Source organism: Anser anser, assembly GCF_964211835.1.
Source record: "Anser anser genome assembly, chromosome: 9".
Taxonomy (NCBI): Eukaryota; Metazoa; Chordata; class Aves; order Anseriformes; family Anatidae; genus Anser; species Anser anser.
In genome coordinates this window covers 4,619,102-4,636,801 of record NC_139729.1, presented here as the reverse complement: position 1 = coordinate 4,636,801, position 17,700 = coordinate 4,619,102, and the positions used below count along the sequence as shown (strand labels likewise).

Here is a 17,700-nt window from a genome sequence, read left to right as displayed (position 1 = left end):
CACTGGAAGGGCTTCTGCCCTTCGTTGGTTGCTCGAGGGCCAACAACCCCTGGTCTGCTAAATGCTCTGATGTAGCTGACTCAGTCATTTGGCCGCAGACCCTAGACAGAGTAGGCCTATCATTTCATCTTAATTTAAGTCTTGCCAGATGCAAGAAAAAGGTAGGTAGGAGCTTGGCAGAACATGAATAAATTTGTATGCCCAGAATGTTTCCATCTTGGCTTCAGTCATGCTAATGAGATGATGAGAAAATATCAAAGGTTCGAAAGTAGGTTCAGAAGTAACAACGTCCCTAAAAACCCTGGGCTTGCACCAGAATGCTTGACTGCAAGCAGCCACTGGATGTGTTAATTTACATCTCGTACAAAGTTATCTTACTAGCGGTAGGTAGAGCAGCTTATGTGTTTTGGAAAATGTACTGTTAATAATACTTAATGACCTTGTTAGGTAGCGTGAAGATGTTATAGTAGTGTTAAAGCAATAATAATATAGACAGGGATTTTCCACCAAGGACTGTTTCACTGGATGTTCTTCGATCTTGAAGTTTGTGTCAGTGGATTTTCCACAGCTGGTTGTACTTTTCTTTTGACTTTCTCGGGTATTTAACAGAGTTAAGGTTTCTCACCATCAGCTGGGGGCCTGCGCCCCCGAGCCGCCCTCAGGCGGGAGCTGCTGGGCCTGAGGGCAGGCACTGGGCCACGAGGCCGCTGCCATCGCCTCAGCAAGGGCGGGCGGGCGGCCGCCGAGCCGCGCCGAGCCGAGCCGAGCCGAGCCGAGCCGAGCCGCGCCGCCTTTTCCGCCGCTAAACGACGGTGTCGGTGGTAGCCGTGGCACCTGGGCGCTGCGGTTGTTCCTCAGCCTTCCCTCAGCACGGAGCTGCTTTCTGGCGGCCGTCGGAGCGTGGCAGCCGCCTGCGGTGCCTGTGGCGAGTTCTCCCCTGCCTTGTACTGCGCTGACACGTCCTGGGCCTGCCCGCAGCCCGATCCTCCCTCACACCGGGTCGCGGTGCCTTTAGCTTAATTTGGGAGGCTGGAGGTTACATCGTGCACACCTAAATCCTAGGGTGTGTTCCCTCATCTGCAGGGTTTGCTCGCTTGAAACGTTTTTTAACTCCTAAATGTGCCAAGATCTTGTGTCCTTACATTGGTTATTTACTGAAAATGGCAACCATTTTGTTTGTGCCAGTGGCTGGTGTAAAATGTTGTAGCCTGCTTCTTTTTGCATAATATAGAATAAAATGGGATTTGTATTATTATTATTATTATTTAACGTTTGAAAAATTATGCTCAATTAATTGTAATGGATTAATTAAATATAATAGTTGTGTTTTGTCACTGCTGCATAACCTGAGCTTTCACATTGAGATATTCCTGGATGTGCACAAGTTCACGTGGACTTGCACAGGTGTAAGTCATCAGAACCGAAGGAGGGTACTGGTTTTGTTGTAAAACAGCGGTGCTGAGATAACTTTGCCATTTTGTAGCTCCATCTGCCTTTCTGTGCTGGGAGAGCATGAACCCAGTTTGCAGGGTTTGTTCCTTCCAGGGCCAGCTCATGGTTGCAGCTCAGGTACTGCTGAGGAGTCCCTGGGTGGCTGGCACGGGACTCCCGAGGCGTAACAAAAGCGAGCCAAACCACGGTCAGTTGTTTGGTGGCAGCTGTAGGAACCAAGCTAGGAGGCAGGAATGCAAATCCTTCAACAACTTGTTTTTTCAGTGTGACAGACTTGTTTTAGGCTAGGTGACAGATTAAAAGTACTGATCACCCTGTGCAGTACACAGAGCGGTTTGTTGTATTTTGTTACCCTGGAACAGCAGTTTCAGCGAGGAGGCAATTAGTCCCAGGGACATGAGGGCTTGGAGCCTTTTAAATAACATACAGTAGGAACAACAGAGTAGGAATTTGGTGTTAATTAAGACCCCAAGAGCGAAGATGTGCGCGTTGTTCCTTGGGCAGCCGAAGGACAGGCCCACCGCAGTAAGGCAGAGCCGAGCTCAGGAGCAACCTACACGAATCACACGCAGTCAGGGACATTGCTCGTGACAGCGGACTTCCACAATGAAGTATTGTTCAAATCTATCTCCTATCCTACACTTGGGGTTGAGACAAAGTTTAATGAATAATAAACCTACACAATGTGGTTTTTTTCTGTTTTCCCTGAATGTCTTGAGATCTTTTTGTTTTCTAATAGAATGCATGTGATTCAGCAAAATACAATTTAAGACTATTTTTGTAACCATAGGAAAGATTTGCCTAATTTTTCTGTTGTTATTGCTAGCACAATGAAATGTAATGCTACAACAGTTACCGTTGCTTAATAATTTTTTTTTTAAAGCCATACAGATTTACATGAAGAAAAATATAAAACAGCTTCAGTTTGTATGATGATATCTTATTGGGCAGTTACTCAAAGAAATTCTAACCAAAAGCACTTGTAATTTCAGAGAGGGCTTTTTTAATGGAATTTTTTGTCCTTAGAGAGAGCCGTGCCAAGTAGCACTTCCTAGAAGAAAAAGGGAAAGGGGGCTTTCAGCCTTTAATGTTTTCTCAGTCTCTGTGTTGCGGTCCTGGGGGGGAGATCCCAAGGTGAAAAAGCAGCACAACGAAATGTAAGTGGCTTACAGCAAAACTTGTCTTTTTAGATTCTTTAGGGGAGAGTATTTATTCCAGCAAGCTTTACGAATAGTTTAATGTTCCAGAATCCTTCTCATGCCAACTTACTTAGCACCTACACAAAAGAATGTACAGGTATCTAGACTTGGTTTTCAATAAGGATTGTCTTTATTACTGAGAAAAAGACTGCAGGCTCTCATTTCTTCAGTTGTGTTTCACAGCTATTTTAACCTCATAACAAGGCTGTAGCTAGTTATTTAGGGCTAACTGGAGTCTGCTAAAGCTTTTCATGAAAATGCCTTCCCAAATATGTCAACACATTTTAGATGAAAGGGGTCTGTGCTACAATTTGTATTTATTACACAAGAAGGAACTCACAGTTCTGCAGGTCTTTTCCTATTGGCTTTTAACCTTTAATTTCAGCTGGCTTGAGATGTTTACTACTGTCTCATGGATCTTTTGTGCATTTGGGAAAAATGAGCACTGTGAAATTACTTTGGGATTTTTGAATTTGGTGATGGAAAACCAATACACATTAAGACGAGGGACTGCGGTTAAGCTCCCTAAGTGCTTTCCATTTGGATTCTTGCTAACACAATGTGGGGCTGGAAGGCTATATGCTTAGAGCCTACACTGGACACTGGAAGGGTGTCCCTGTGTAAAAAGGTGAGTTAGCGATGAGACACGAGGGTAGCACATGGAGTACTGAAATATAGGGTGCTGAGACAAGCACTGTGAATTCCTTGTTAGCAGACTGGACTGTTAAATAGAGCTAGCACTTCAGAAACCAGAATGAAAAGCCTGTTTGAAATTGATTTCCATGTCAAACTCAACGCATATTTCAATTAGATGTTTCTGAGGCCTTCATTGAGGTTTAGATTGGGTGCACTTCTTGACCGGATAGGGACAATATTATTCCTGGACATTTTGTAAGGTATTTTGTCAAAATGTAACAACTTCAGAAGTCTGGCATCTTGTCCTGGGCAGGGGAAGTTGCTCAGAGTGGTGAAGTAGCCAATGAGTCTGCAAGTGCGAGATTTTTTTGTATTATTTTCAAAATATCAAGTGATGCAGTGGTTCTTGGAGATTAAACTGTAAAGTGGGGGATGTCTTTTTTTTTTTTTTTCAGTGAAGAACATGTTCTGTCAACATCAACCTTGAGCAACATTTTTTTCCACATTTTTAAAAACAAGCCCAACCTTGTTGCCTTGAAATTCTTTTATTCGGTTCCTATACAGTTCAGCTTTACTTTCCTGTTCACAAACAGCTGAATGATGTTTCTCTCCAGCCTGTATATACTTTTCACTTCAGGCAGACATTGCTCCCTACCCCTATTTTGCAATGTACAATTCCCACTTGCAGCATTTTCAGTAAACACGGGATCAGTTGAGTATACAGAAATAGCTTCTTCTGTAAAATTTCCATTAAAAAAATAGTAAGTTTTTATTTACAAAGTGTTTGCTACTACAAAGTAATATTTCCTATTGGTTCAAATATACTATTTGCTAATGCCAGTGTTCCTATTAGGAAAGTAAAACTTTGTATATGCACTTTTCTTTGTCAGTGTCTATAGCATGTGTACTTCTACCACTTTTTTTTTCTTTCACTGCTCCTCGCCACACACAATGTGGTAGTGGAAAGTAATGCTATTTGATCAGGAAAAAAAAATCAGGATAGCTTAATAGCAGTCTTTCTGCAAAAATACAAGTTTCATTTATAATTTAAAGGTATTTGGAAAGAAAGAAAACCATGGAGAATTCAAAAATCTACAGCAAATTGTTGTACAGAACAAGGATGCTTTCCCATCGCATGCGGTGGTGGCTCCCTGCAGGCAGCGGGTCCGCAGGGTGCCAGCAGAGGGGCTGCCTGCGCACTGTGCCCTGCCGCTGCCTGGGCCCGAAGAACCAGGGCGAACTCCTACCCAAGTTCTCCTAGGTTGGCTCACATAGGGTGAATTATTTCACAGTAGGTGTTTGCAAGATACAGTGGCACCATATTTGCATATGTTTCTCTACCAAAACTTTGCAATCTGAAGTATTTTTCATGTGTACAACCTGGCTTTAGAGATGGGGGAGCATGAGAAACTTGCATGATGGATTTTTGGTCCAGCTGGTGTTTTACTAGGGAAACTTTGAGAGTCCCGCTTAATCCCTGCATTACAGCAACCAAAGCTATTAATTGTTAAAGTTACGTTAGAAACCTAACAACCCCACCAAAACCTAAAGATTGATTTTGTGGACCTTACCTTTTCTGGTTAATGCCTTAATTTTGTGGCCCTACAGAACAATTACATGTGATCTTAAAAGTAAATTAGTCAAACCTAAGTTCTGCAGAAGGACTGATGTAGCGACCAAATTTAATAATAAATAAAAAAAGGCAATATAGCTCCATGGGAACACTTCAGTTGAAGTTCCAGCGTTAAGGGCTGCGGGTGGGTGGTTGTTCCCTTCCTCTCTGACTGCCTTGTCCTGTCAGTGTGCCACTGGTGCTACCTGCAAGGCACGAGAAGCTGAGCACCAGGGATTGCTCTGTTTCACTCAGCCTGGATAAGGATAATAGGCTAAAAGTAGGTCACCGTGAAGGACTCGGTTTGTCTTGTAAAATTTTCCTTAATGTTGCATAGATGAGTTTAATTTAAATCTACAGCTGGCTTTAAGTTGTACATAGCTGTGTCCTGCTATCCAGTGGTGATTATATAAGCCTGCGAAGGGTTAAGCATTTAAAAATGGCATTTAAAATCTGAAGATGCAGTGGGTGCCACTTCCCATAGCCAATGCAGAGTGCTAAGGAGACGTACAAATCTGCGCTCCTGGGAGACTCCTGTATCTGCTCTGAACTCTCCTGCCTCTCTTACAGATATTTATCTGGCCCACATCAGCCTGCTTTTCCTCCTGGAGAAAGAAAAAAATTAAGTTGCTCATTTGCACCATATTGTTCCTATGTGGGAGACTTTTCCCTGGGATTTGGATGGTTAGATCTCAGACACCACTTCTGCCCAAATCTGAGCAGGGATTTTTGGTCTGCAGCTTGGGTAGCTGTCCTGAATTGCTGGGTGCTATCAAACAGGTAAAAGTAGGAAAAAAATATTATTGTTTTGGCTGACCTTTGGAGTAGGCCAGACAAGGGAGAAGTATTAAAGATGCAGAATGAACACACGTTCTCTAATCAGCTGCAATAAACAGTCCCTTTAATTTGCTGCTGTTGTTATTAGGCTGTTTTTGGGATCATCCCCTCACCGAACTGCCAATGCCAGCTGGGTTAGGTATCCGTGCATTTTGCTTCTGATTGAACAAGCCAGGAAATACTTGTAGGAGCAGCTACAGAGACTTGAAAGGGTGGTATCAGAGCAGAGGGAATGAACAACAGGTTCCTATGGTTGGTTGTGGGGATCTTTTTGGCAATATACCTGGGTCCAGAGCACGATTGTGCACAGCCTCTTAAAAACACTTGCCAAACTAAATTCTGAGAGATAAATAGGAAAGGCAATCTGATTTGAGAATTCAGGTAAGTCTACGGCATGACAGTTTCAAGAAGCTGCAGGGCGTCAGGCTTTAAGGGAACAACTGCTAGCAGAAAACGAAGTATTCAGAGCTGCTGACATGCTTGGAAGGGTAGGTGTGTGCTAACCAGCAATTACAAGTGTTTTTTGGCATAGGTCAAAATGCATTGAGTGGCGTATTTTAAAAACCAATACACAGACCAGCTGTTCTCAGCCTCTTTGCGGTTGATCAGCAGAGCTGCAAAAGGCATGGGTTCCCAGTGCCGTGGGTCGAGGCGTTCAGCTGCAAAACGTGCCCGGCCTCGAGCAATGGGGCCACGGCACTCCTGTCTTCAACGTGAGCCAAGCTCCTAGGAAGCTGAATGGTGTTGCCCCAGAGTATGACTATTGCTAGAAGTTTTAAAATCAAAAATATGAGAAGCTCATACAGTCTCTTCCCAGCTTCATTGTACCTGGTTGTTTAAAATACGTATGTTCTGAAACTGAGATGCTCTTGCAGTGAAAATTAGGTGAATGGAAATACAAACAAAGTGGTCAGTCGGAAGATGACTACTGGTTTGTTTACTAAATAGTATAGCCTGTGGTTACTAGCTTTGTTTTTAATCAAATCCAAGCTCCAAGTATCATTAGCTTATTAAAATTAAAGTCTTCTCTATAAAGTGCTGGGATATAATGCTCAGCTAACAAGAGGCAGGTAATTACAAAAATGAGCATTGCCCAGTGCTTAGATTCAAATGTCATTTTGATTAAAAAAAAGTTTCATCCATGCTCTAGATTTAAAATGGTGGGTGTGGGCAGGAAAAAGAGCACAGAACACTTAAAACCTTAGCTGTTGAATTCTAAATTCAAGCATCATTTTATGAATAAACATGAGTTGTTTGTTTTGTCCATTTGTTTTTAAAATATGATTAAAATTTTGTTATTAGGCCTGTTTACATCATGGTACTTGAGGATGACTTGGTTGTTCGGCACAAATCCTTCTGTTGGTGTGGTGTATGCCCAGCACTTTCCAGCTGTTGAAAAGGATTAGGAGTATTTGGAAACTGTAGTTTAAAAAGCAGACATTAACTATAGCCTTAACCAAAATGGAAATATCTAAAGTGTGGTGTGCGCTAGTTAAATTAAGTTAGTTAAACCCATGCCTTCAGTTGAACTGATGTTATTTGCTTTAGCCTTTACTTATAGGCATGTTAGATCAGGTGTGATCCCAATCCATGTAGGTGGATTGTTGCCATTAATTCCAGTGCTGAATTCAGAAGACAATGGCACAGTTCAATATAAATTTAAAAACCTAAATCCACAAACATTTTATCAGTTTTTCATGTAATGAAAAATGCTGTCTCCCACTCAACTTTTTTCACCTAGTTTGTGATGCTAGCAAGTTTAAGTCAAATTTAGATTTGTCAAGCACCATAAAATAAGTCCAGAAATAAAGCTGTTTACTTAGGATATAGAATAGCATTTACAAACAGCATTATACTGCTTGCCTTCTGAATGTATAACCAAGAACTAGCATTCCAGGAGGCAGATAATGTCACTTATATAGAATGTATATGAAAACTCAAATGTTAACTCTGCCTTATGTGAGTTGCCATCCTGTGCCAGTTGCAGCGTGTTTCCTACCAATGAATATATGGTGCAAGCCAGTAGAGGATGATGGTGACTCAATACAACACGGGAAAACCCATCTTGCTAATGACCACGTTATTCTGGAAAATACCTACTGCTGCCTTTCGGAGGAAACTTGCATGTTGAAGCAGCTAAGCATGACTACTGCCATGAGCCTAGCAGGAGCAGTGCGGTTGGTTAATATTCTTAGTCTCCTTGTTGCTCATTAATTGCTCAGAGCTCAGTTCAGATGAACATCTGTATTGAGTGAGGTCCTGCATTTACCTGTTTGTTGCCTTTTTTTTTTTTTTTTTGAAATACGTCAATGAAGTTCAACAAGAATGACGGAAAGGCTTGCCTGAGGTCATACACGAGTGACTAGAGCTGGAAAAGGCCCAGAACTGTCCCAGTTCCCAGACCTTTGTGCAACCACAAGACCACAGTGCTGTAGTTGAACTTCATCCTCAACTGTAACTTGGCACAAAGAATCCTAAGGAAAGAATTTCCTTTTGAAGTCTCTTACGTGTGTTCTAACTTGTTTAGTCCTTTGTATTCAACTAGTTCAGAAAAATAACTTCTAAAATCTTGGTTCAACTGTCTAAATAAATGTGCTCCTAGATTAAAAGAAAAAAAGAAGTTGATAGCTTTGTTTGCCAGAAAGCAAGTAGCTGTGCAGTCTGCTGCTCTGAAAGACAGAGACATCAACAGGAGGAAGGTATTACTGAAGATCTTCCTCCTGCAAAGCAGAAAGCACAGTGACTACTGATAAAATGCATTCTGTTTCTGGGCAAGAAGCCTTTTTTTGCCTACATCTTATAGTTCAAAGCTTCTCCTCTTCAGCAATTGTTTAGTGTGTTGATGGTGTGTTTTTGTTTTCTGAAGATCTTAAGTGGGAAATGTGAAGAAAGCGTAGGGTTACTTTTGCCCATAATGTAATAGGCGGTGAACAATAATTACTTTGGAAAATGCTCCCCTCTTTAGCGTGCCTTAGGATGTCCTGAGTATATTGGGTATCTTTGATCTGCCCTCTCCAATGAAAGCTGACAGGACAACTTTCCAAAAAAAAAAAAAAAAAAAGTATTTTAAAGAATAAAAGCAGTAATCTTTTTAAATGAAATGCCATTAATGAAACTAGTAATTCCCTAATGATATGCCTGGAGTTTCTGTTACCTTCTCTCCCTCCTCTTATTTCACAAGTTTGTCAAGTACATTGACTCTCTCAGAATATTATTTTGCATTAGTAAAGCTTTTCTTCATCTAGAGGTAGTGCTACAGATTTGGTTGAAGTGAGGTGGTGTAAATCCCTCAGTCTGCTGCTGCCTGTGCACCATGTGCATAGCACAGCCTAACAGTCCTGCCTAGATGGGGAATAACATGGTAGGCCTTCGAGATTCTTTTTTTTTTTTTTTTGTGCATCTGCAAAACTTTGTGTAAGCTAGATCGCTCTACTTGCTTGAAGAAGAGCTATGCCTTAAAAATGGTGATGCCCTAACTCTACATGAGATGCAGGAGTTTGAATTATCTGACAAGCGTCAATGTGGATGCCTTAATTTTTAATGCAGACCTGCATGTGTACTTGTGCGCTCCACACGGTTTTGCCTGTTCTGTGTGTCATGTGCTAACAGCTGCAGGACAGCCAGGCAGCTCTTTAGCTGAAGCCTCAGTTTCTCTTCCTACCTTAGTGCTTTTGGATCACGTTGGCTTGAGTGCCGATGTGTCTGTAAGGGATCAGGTGGACATACCCCACGCTGGGCTGGAGCAATGGTCAGAGCAGCCGAGGGGTACGCTTTGCTGACCTCGCTCAAGCAAATGTCGTTTTCTGAGCTGCCTGATCTCTGACTAGATAGCAGAGCCAGTGTCATTGAGCTCTGACAGCTAATATAAGGGTCAACTACTTACATACAGTATAAAAAACAAAAAGAAGTAACACTATTTTTATCTGGCTTTACTTCATAGAAGTAGTTCACTTCAAGACTAGTTAAAATACTGGATGTTAGGACACCGTGAGAACTCTACATCCACAGCGCGTTTTGCTGTCATTCAAAGTTTTTTTTTTTAACATCACATCCAATCACAAAAACCTTAAATACAGACCATGGAGCCACCTGTTCTAATTTAACAGTTCAAATGGAATTCACTTTGTGTAACTTTAGCCATGAAGTACTTTAAGTAGTTGTTCAATATTGATGTTTTTCAAAGGCGCATCAAGGTGCTCACAGTGGAAGTTAATTAAAAGCAAATTAGTCTGTCATAATCCAAGCTGACTAGAATGCAAAACATTAAATTACATGCTGTCAAAATTTTAATTTTTTTTCCTCAGATTCTGAACTTTTTGTTATGTGAACAACCCACCTTGAATTTGAAAGTACTGCCTGAGATCCTTAACATAGAGGCCTCTTTTTTTTTTCCCTTTGTTAATACATGTGCTATAAAATCAGATGGATTATAAAGTTAGAACAGTAAAGGAGAAGCTATATGGGATACGCTGCAATCTAGAAATAAAACGTTTCCACTTTTTTTCCGTGAAAAAAGCTGGTGCAGAGAATACTGCTATTTTAATCCTGACTGCTTAATAATGGCTAATAATCATCACTTATTTATAATAAATTAGGTCTGCAGTATAAACGAACATATGAACCTTTGAAAAGAGACATACTAATGTTACTTGAAGAGTATCTAAAATGGATTTAAACTATTTCAAGATTCATTTAATCACCTGCAATTTATATTACTTTAAGAATCTTCTATACAGCAAGTTGAACAGAAAAAAGCAAACATTCTAACAGCCCCTTCTCCCTACAACAATTTTCATACAAGAGTTTTAAATAGCTATTTTAGCATGTTCGTGTGCGTGCTCTCTCTCTTCCCCCTCTTTTTTTCTTTAAAGGTAGCACAGCCAAAAGACAATGTGAGAATCGGCATGTGTTGTCTTCCCCTTATCTTTACCTCTTTCCCTTATCTTTACCAGATGGAGAGGAAAGAGACTTGAGACAGAAAGTCCTAAAACGAAAAATACGATCATGATGTTTTCTTTGCCAGATCTCCAGGGACTTTGTTCTTTTCCTTGGTTATAGTTGATTAAAAAACCCACTTTGCTCTGTGTCTGTATGTCGCTCTGTTCAGCTACAAAAAAGTTTTCAATTTCAGCTTTGGGTGAATTTGTTTTGAAGCTTCTGTTTTGCTTCACTGAACACAGTGCAAACCAAGGCAAGAGACTTAAGTAAAATCCAAACAGGAGCTCCCATTAAGAATATGTATGAGCAGCATTTTGTGTATTCCATTTTCTACTGTCTTTATTCTGGGGAGGAAGAGTCGTCATCTTCATCCTCTTCATCCTCATCATTGAATGAGCATGGAGTTTCTCCCCGTGATTCAGAGTAGCGTGACGCTGCACTGCTGGACTGCTGACTGCTCGGGGCAAGAAGCTGCCCAGTTGCTAAGGCCACTTCAGCATCCAGACACAACCCTGGATTCTCACTAGCAAAACAACAGAAATGTTGGAGTTTAGAGGATTTCTCAAAAAGCTTTAAACTTTCTTTTTGACCCCAGCTTTTCCTTTAGGGAAAGAAATTATACCAAGAAAGAAACATCCAAAAGCTTTATGTCAAACAAAGCTAATAGGAAAATTGTTAAAATATTGAAAAGTAGCATAAAAAAGATTATCGTCTGGCTTTTTTTTTCCTAACCAACTAACAGTAGAATTGCTTGATTTGAAGAAAGCTTAAAGAGTCAATCTGTAAGTTTTGTCAGTACACAGACATGTATGCAGAGTTGGAGCTATTAAATACTATGAAGAATGTGTTCCAGAATAATCCTCTCCTCCATTTTTTAAGGTACAGGCAACCTCCAAGCACAGTGTGATTGTTTGGTTTTTTTTTTTTAATTATGTTTAGACTCTGTGGATTAAACTTCTTCCATGAGAACTTAAGCAATAGTGCATTTGGACACCAAACGTTCTATTATATTCTTCAGAAGTATTATCAGGCTTTTTTCCACAGGTAATTACCTACGTGTAGTCCATGTCCAGACAGGAATTTATGGTTAATCAGGAAAACCCTTTTTATAAGGGCTTGGAAGTGATTTTGTTCCTTTGGAACATAGATATAAAATAACTAGTGTGTTCAGAATTGAAAGCATTAAGATTTAACCTTTCAAATATAATTAGCAAGCAAGGAAAAGTAAGAGACTTTCACAATCAAAAATTAAGCTGAACAGAAAACTTCTCACTTCCTGATGTAAATGCTATGAAATAGTGAGGTTACTGAAAGTACCACAAGCGTCTTTCACTAGCCTTAAATGAAAAAATGTTCTGATTTACCTTGATTTAGAATCAGAAGTGCCTCCTGCTACATCTAAATGTGAAATTGCTTGTGCTGAATTTGAAAGTAATCCTTGGTTCATCCATGAAAATCCAGCAGACATATCTAGAAGAAAGCATAGCTCTATTCATTATAGCTACTTAAAATTTTTTTTCTTCCTTTTACAGTATTACACTTTACATTGTTTGCAGTTGGGATTCCTTAGTTTAGTTCAGAAGAGAAGGTACCAGTAGCATAGGTTGTTTTTATACTGTAGACGTGTCCTGTTTAATGGAGATGAAATAGATAGCTGTTCCCTGGTGCTTGTGGGTGCGCCCAAGCCTTGCAACTCCTTTGCACTCAGAACTGGGGTTGTGTGTGAAATTTCTCTCTTTGAGGAGAATACACACTGCAGGTGACCCTAGCTTGTAGCTGCGTGCAGTAACAAGTGTCTGAAATGGGGTTTGGGAGTCCTTTAGGGAAATTACAGTTACTGATTGAATCTACAAAGTGTCCCAAGAGCTGCAACTGCCTTTGCTGTTGGGTTTGGTGATGGCATGGCTGGAGCTGTGGTCAGCAGGAGCGCAGCTTACAGCAGCAAAGCCACCAGGGCGCTCTGTGTTTCAGGTGTGTGTGTTTGATGGCCAAAGACAGCTCTGCCTGAGTGGGCTGGCTGTAGTGCGGCCTCCTAATCCACTTCCACACTGACCAGGCGTGGCCCTTAGCCAGGCCGCAGGGAAGGTCTTGTCCCAGCAAGGGGAAAGAGAGCTCTTTTTGCACCGCATGTGTGATGTGTAAGTCGCACAGGGAGAGGAAATTCTAGGAATAAAATAAAGCTGAATTCCTTGAGTTAATTTGTTAGAAGTGCTTTGAGGGACATAATTGGGTTCCTTATGACCCTTACGGTACTTGTTTCCAAATGCCCTAACAAGCAATGCCTGTCAGCTGGTTCCAGTTGTGCACGTTTCTGCCGGGAGAATCAGAAAAAACAAGTCGTTCAGTCAAACTACATTTACATTGCTGTTGTTTTTTGTTTGTTTCCTAGATAAATTGTTTCTGTAGACCTACCCAAATTCCATCTCAACACAAAGTTAAAATCAAAATAAAGTTATCAGGACCGCCTAGTTCTTTTTCATGGTGCTTGACTGTAAGCTCAGCAGGCTGCATTGAACCAGCAGTTAACAATCCCTACTGTTCTTGTGTGTGCTTAACCAAACCTCTGTTCTGTAGGGCACAATGGCAGTAAAGCAGGATTGTACTATTATGGTATTTAGAATTGTTTTATTACAGATAAAAGGAATAGCTAAATGTGTTTGTTACATACATTTTCTCATTTGTGTTACTGTGTTCATCTTAAGCGTTGGTCCTGAGATTTGACAGAGCCCTGCTTAGCACAGGGGCAGTTTGAAGCAGGTTGGCTGTTCCCCCTGCAGCCACACGAACTGGCTCGCCATCCCTTGGAAGCCATGGACTCCCTTGTTTTATGCCGTGCAGACTTGAAGAAGTAAGGTATTTTAAATGGCATTACAAAGCAAAGGATAGCAAGCTTGACAGTCGAGCAAAGGGTCTTTGGAACAAGACAGAGAACGCCAGTAAGTGGTGGCATTAGGGTGAGCTGTGAGGCCTGAATAGATGAGAATGGTTGATTATAGACACAGCTGGATGATCTTCATTAAGATTGACCTAAATGCAGGTTTAGTTTTACATGGAACATGTTCTGACAGTCTCCTCCTGTGCTTGCAGGAGGTGGCCAAACCATTTGGAATGACAGTGTTGTATTTAGACTAATAAAGTAGATTAGAGAAGTATCACAGAGTTGTTTCCTCTTCTTTTGAAGGGGGTGTACCTGTGTGTACATGCTTAATAATTCCAGAAGAGTAACAAGTCACTGCTAGTTATCTTGTGTTCTATTAACATTTTGGGATAATTGCTAGCTTTTCCTTTTGAAGAGCAGGGTGGAGGAAAGTATGGATTTCACACAATAAGGCAGAAAGAAGGTTCATGGATGATACATATCCCTGCCTTGTACTTTTATTGCCTCGTGTTTCTAATTCTTTTTTTCCAGTTGGGAAAAAGAAAAGTGTGTAAGAGGCCATTCCCTGTCTGCAGGGGACTGCCAAAATAAAAGTATGCCTATGATTATAAGTCTTACTATGTCTAGTAGCATAGTTAAATTCCTAATAGCTTCATGTATGAACCAGGGAAATTAGCTTGGGAAAACTGTCCCAAGGCATGTACTTGCAGGAGATATACCTGGTAGAAATTGATACTTCACAGGAGAAGGCTCTGAAGAAATACCTTCAGCACCTTTTAGTAGGTAATGCACAAGTAGAAAGTGCTGCGTAGGATTGTTGTTGGTAGCTGAACAAGCTCATTCATTTAATGGGCACTCTCATCACTTCCATTCCATCTCCAGCCCATTTTCCTTATTATGCCAGTAGATTGCAAAACACTTCTTAATGCAGGGGAACATAAAGAAGTGTTTTAATACAGAAGTCCTAAATTGCACTGCTTTCTCTGCAGCTATACACAAGTGGGATGCTGTTACCACAACTATTAGTGCCTCAATTTTTATTTCCTGATGTCATCTGTAGTCTCATTTGTAAGAGTGAGGACTCAATGACAGAAGACAGGACTTGGTTTTGCACTAACTGCATGTAGTGTGTGTGGCTTAAATAGCACAGGAGGTTACTTTGGATATACTTCTACAAGAGTTTATGCTTGCCTCAATCAGTGACGTGTATCTGTTCATCCACCACTCTCATTTCGTTCTTTACACTTGGACTGTTCTGGTCCAAGCCCTTGGATAGCTAGTTCTACATGCTAAGTTGTCAGAAATTCCTCTGCCAAGTAACAACCCTGCAGTTTAGTACCCTGAATTAGCTCATGAAGAGATCAGAGGAAAGTAATTGAGTCAGAATAAAGAAATGGGCAGGAATGTATAATTAGGATTGAGACCCTGGGATGCCATCTTAAGCTGCTGAAAGTGTATTAAAAACTACATCTCTCTTTCCCTAGTAAGAAGCTGGCAAGTACTGTGGTTGTAAGGTGTTCTGTTGCATGGCTACCACTTGTCCTGGATTACCTGCATAGCTAAAGCAACACTGCAGTGTTAACTTCTTCCATAAGTTACGCTTGAAGTGCTCTATCCCCTACTTTTGCTCCCTTCTAGGAAACACGTAAAAGTAAGGTCCAATCATGTTTGCATCACTGGCAAACAACAGAGTAACAGAAAAATGTGTTATAAAGATGGTTTAAGATGTATGGATTATCCTTCTCTATGGTGTTAATAGGCCTCAGCTTCTGCTGATTTCTATGGCAGACACCTGAGGATAAATTGATGTAGTTCTTAAAATACATAGTTTAAAGAAACAAACAAACCTTTTTTTTTGGTTAAAAAAAATAATCATGAAATCTATGGAAAACCTAGGAAACTAGTTGCTACTTTTTAGCAAATGAAGACACTTAAAGGCTACACCATATAATCCTGAAAAGAAACTACACTACTAAGATTTTTGATGCATGGGATATCAGTCCAGCAGTTCCAAGCTGATTATTTGGATGCTTAATGCAACAAGGTAAGAAGTTACTTTGTTTTTTTAACACTGAGATGGGCCAATTGTTGTTAATTTAACATTTCTTGTATTGAACTGTTTGAGACTTGGTTCTTCTGACTTACTGACTTACCTAGTGGGACATGTTAGAGCAGGACAGCAGCAGTTTAGTTCATGGAGTCACCTACTGTAGGAAAACTGGAATCTTGACTGTAATAAATGTACTCAGTGAATACGTAAGAGACAGTGGTTTGCTTTTCTTGTTTAGTAGTAGTTGAAGCTTATGTACACAAGTGTGCCATCATGAGAGCGTTGGAATTAAGCATGAATCCTAGAAACCAGTGTTTTCCCTTACACTTCACCCCTCCTGCAGTGGAAGAAAAAATGTCTAAAGCTTGCTGAGGTGCAAATGGGAAGTTATGCTTAATTGAACGTATGCAATCAGGCAAATGTTCTTTTTTCAAGTATTGTGCAAAACTTTTAAATGTTTCCCTTATTTGTCGGCTACATTAGAAACCTTTTACTATGCAATTCATACCATGAACTGTAGATTTATGTTGTGCAATTAAGGTGCAAGCAACCGATGGAAGAAAGACATACACATATTCTTTGAAAGAAATATACATATCCTAGTAACAACACTTCTGGACTAATTCTTTCAGAGGTTAAAGCAGCTGAATGTAAACCATGTCTAAAAAGTAAATTACCTGCCTCAATGCATTTTAAGTAAAAATACAGATCAACTAAAATTCTAGATAGGCTGCTGATCTGCTACTAGGGAAATGGCCCTCGTCACAACTTCCTTTAAGAATATGCAATCTTAAAATCTGTTTCTGCCATTTAGTTTCTTTGAAACCAAGTCTTGTTTTTTACTTGCACAGGGATGTTGTGGCTGTTTGCCTTTAATGCTTTCAATTAAAAAACCCCACACCAGTACATTGGTGTGATTGAATTTTTTTCAAAACAAACTAAGATGACTCACTAATCACTCATTTAGACATGTGGTTTTATTGTTTAATCTCTAAAAGCTGTTTTTATACAGTAAAGAGTGCAATGAAACATATTGCTTGCAAATTTAAAGTAACCCTATTCTCTGAAGATAAATTAATGCAGTATTAAAATTAAATAGAAAATTTTATTTTGCTCTTCGATACATGGGAGCAATTAAGAAAGTCAAAGACTTTAACACTATTAAAAGATGTGGTTCTGTTTCTTATCTCTACTTTGACATTGGTGGTAATTCATGTGATAAATAACTTTTAGTTGAATGGAATTGCAAGGAGCAAGGCAAGACTAGGACAATGGGACCAGAATAAAAAAGTTTTGATTAATATAAGCACATTTGAGGTAGTTTGAAATGTTAAGCAATGTAAAATGTACTATTTTTAGTGAATGCAACTGAATTTTAATTTATATAGAGCTATTTTTTGACATACCTCATATTTAAGGAACTTTCATTCATAATTCAGTAGTATCAAGAAAACGAAAATGCATCTTTAGCTTCCTTGTTACTTAAGTTCAGTCACTCTTAAATTACACACCAATTTTAGTACAAAGCTTGCATTTAAAAGATCCTGACGTGAACATTAGATGTTGCCAAGAGAAGGGAACTAACTTTAGTGAAGGTTAAGAAAGATGTGTGAAAGACAGTTTTATACTAATGTCACTTAAACAAGACCAAAACCTAGTTGGTAGATAAGTCAGGAGAGAAGCTTTATTTCACCCCTTTCCTCAAAAATGAAGGTCTGTATACAGTAAGTCGTTGAGTAACATTTGCTTTACACATGAAGTGCCTCCAGAAACATGAAGCAAATGTTGGGCTAAGTTTAAAATTTAGGTAGAGTAAGAAGAATGCAATCTGACAATAGCTAAAGGAAGTGATTACAAATTTAAGTAGCTCCAGTGATGCAACACTGAAGGAGATGCGGATTTGAGTCTGTTTAAGGTATGACCTGACCTAGCAGTATTACTAAGGGAGGTGAAAACCTCTGCATGAGACACCTAACATGGGACTCTGGATTCTACTCTTCCCTTGCAGGTGCTCAGTTCTCAGGTGGCATGTGCTGTCTACATGTGTTATCCGAGTATCTCCGCTTTACACGTTAAGTGGGAGTGTAGAAATGACTGG

At 40.1% G+C, this 17,700-nt stretch overlaps 1 protein-coding gene across 14 annotated transcripts in view; it reads right to left on the bottom strand.

The window, feature by feature from the left end:
• Positions 1 to 3,816: 3,816 nt before the first annotated feature.
• The window catches only part of TFDP2 (transcription factor Dp-2), a 54,161-nt gene continuing 40,277 nt past the window's right edge, over positions 3,817 to 17,700 (bottom strand). For all 14 annotated transcript variants that reach the window (XM_083847890.1, XM_083847894.1, XM_083847883.1 and 11 more), the window contains 2 exons: positions 12,039 to 12,144; positions 3,817 to 11,197 (listed from right to left, as the gene is read on the bottom strand). In XM_083847890.1, coding sequence (XP_083704016.1) covers positions 11,014 to 11,197; positions 12,039 to 12,144 — 290 coding nt within the window. In that variant the 3' untranslated portion in view covers positions 3,817 to 11,013. The remainder of the gene's footprint in view (positions 11,198 to 12,038; positions 12,145 to 17,700) is intronic.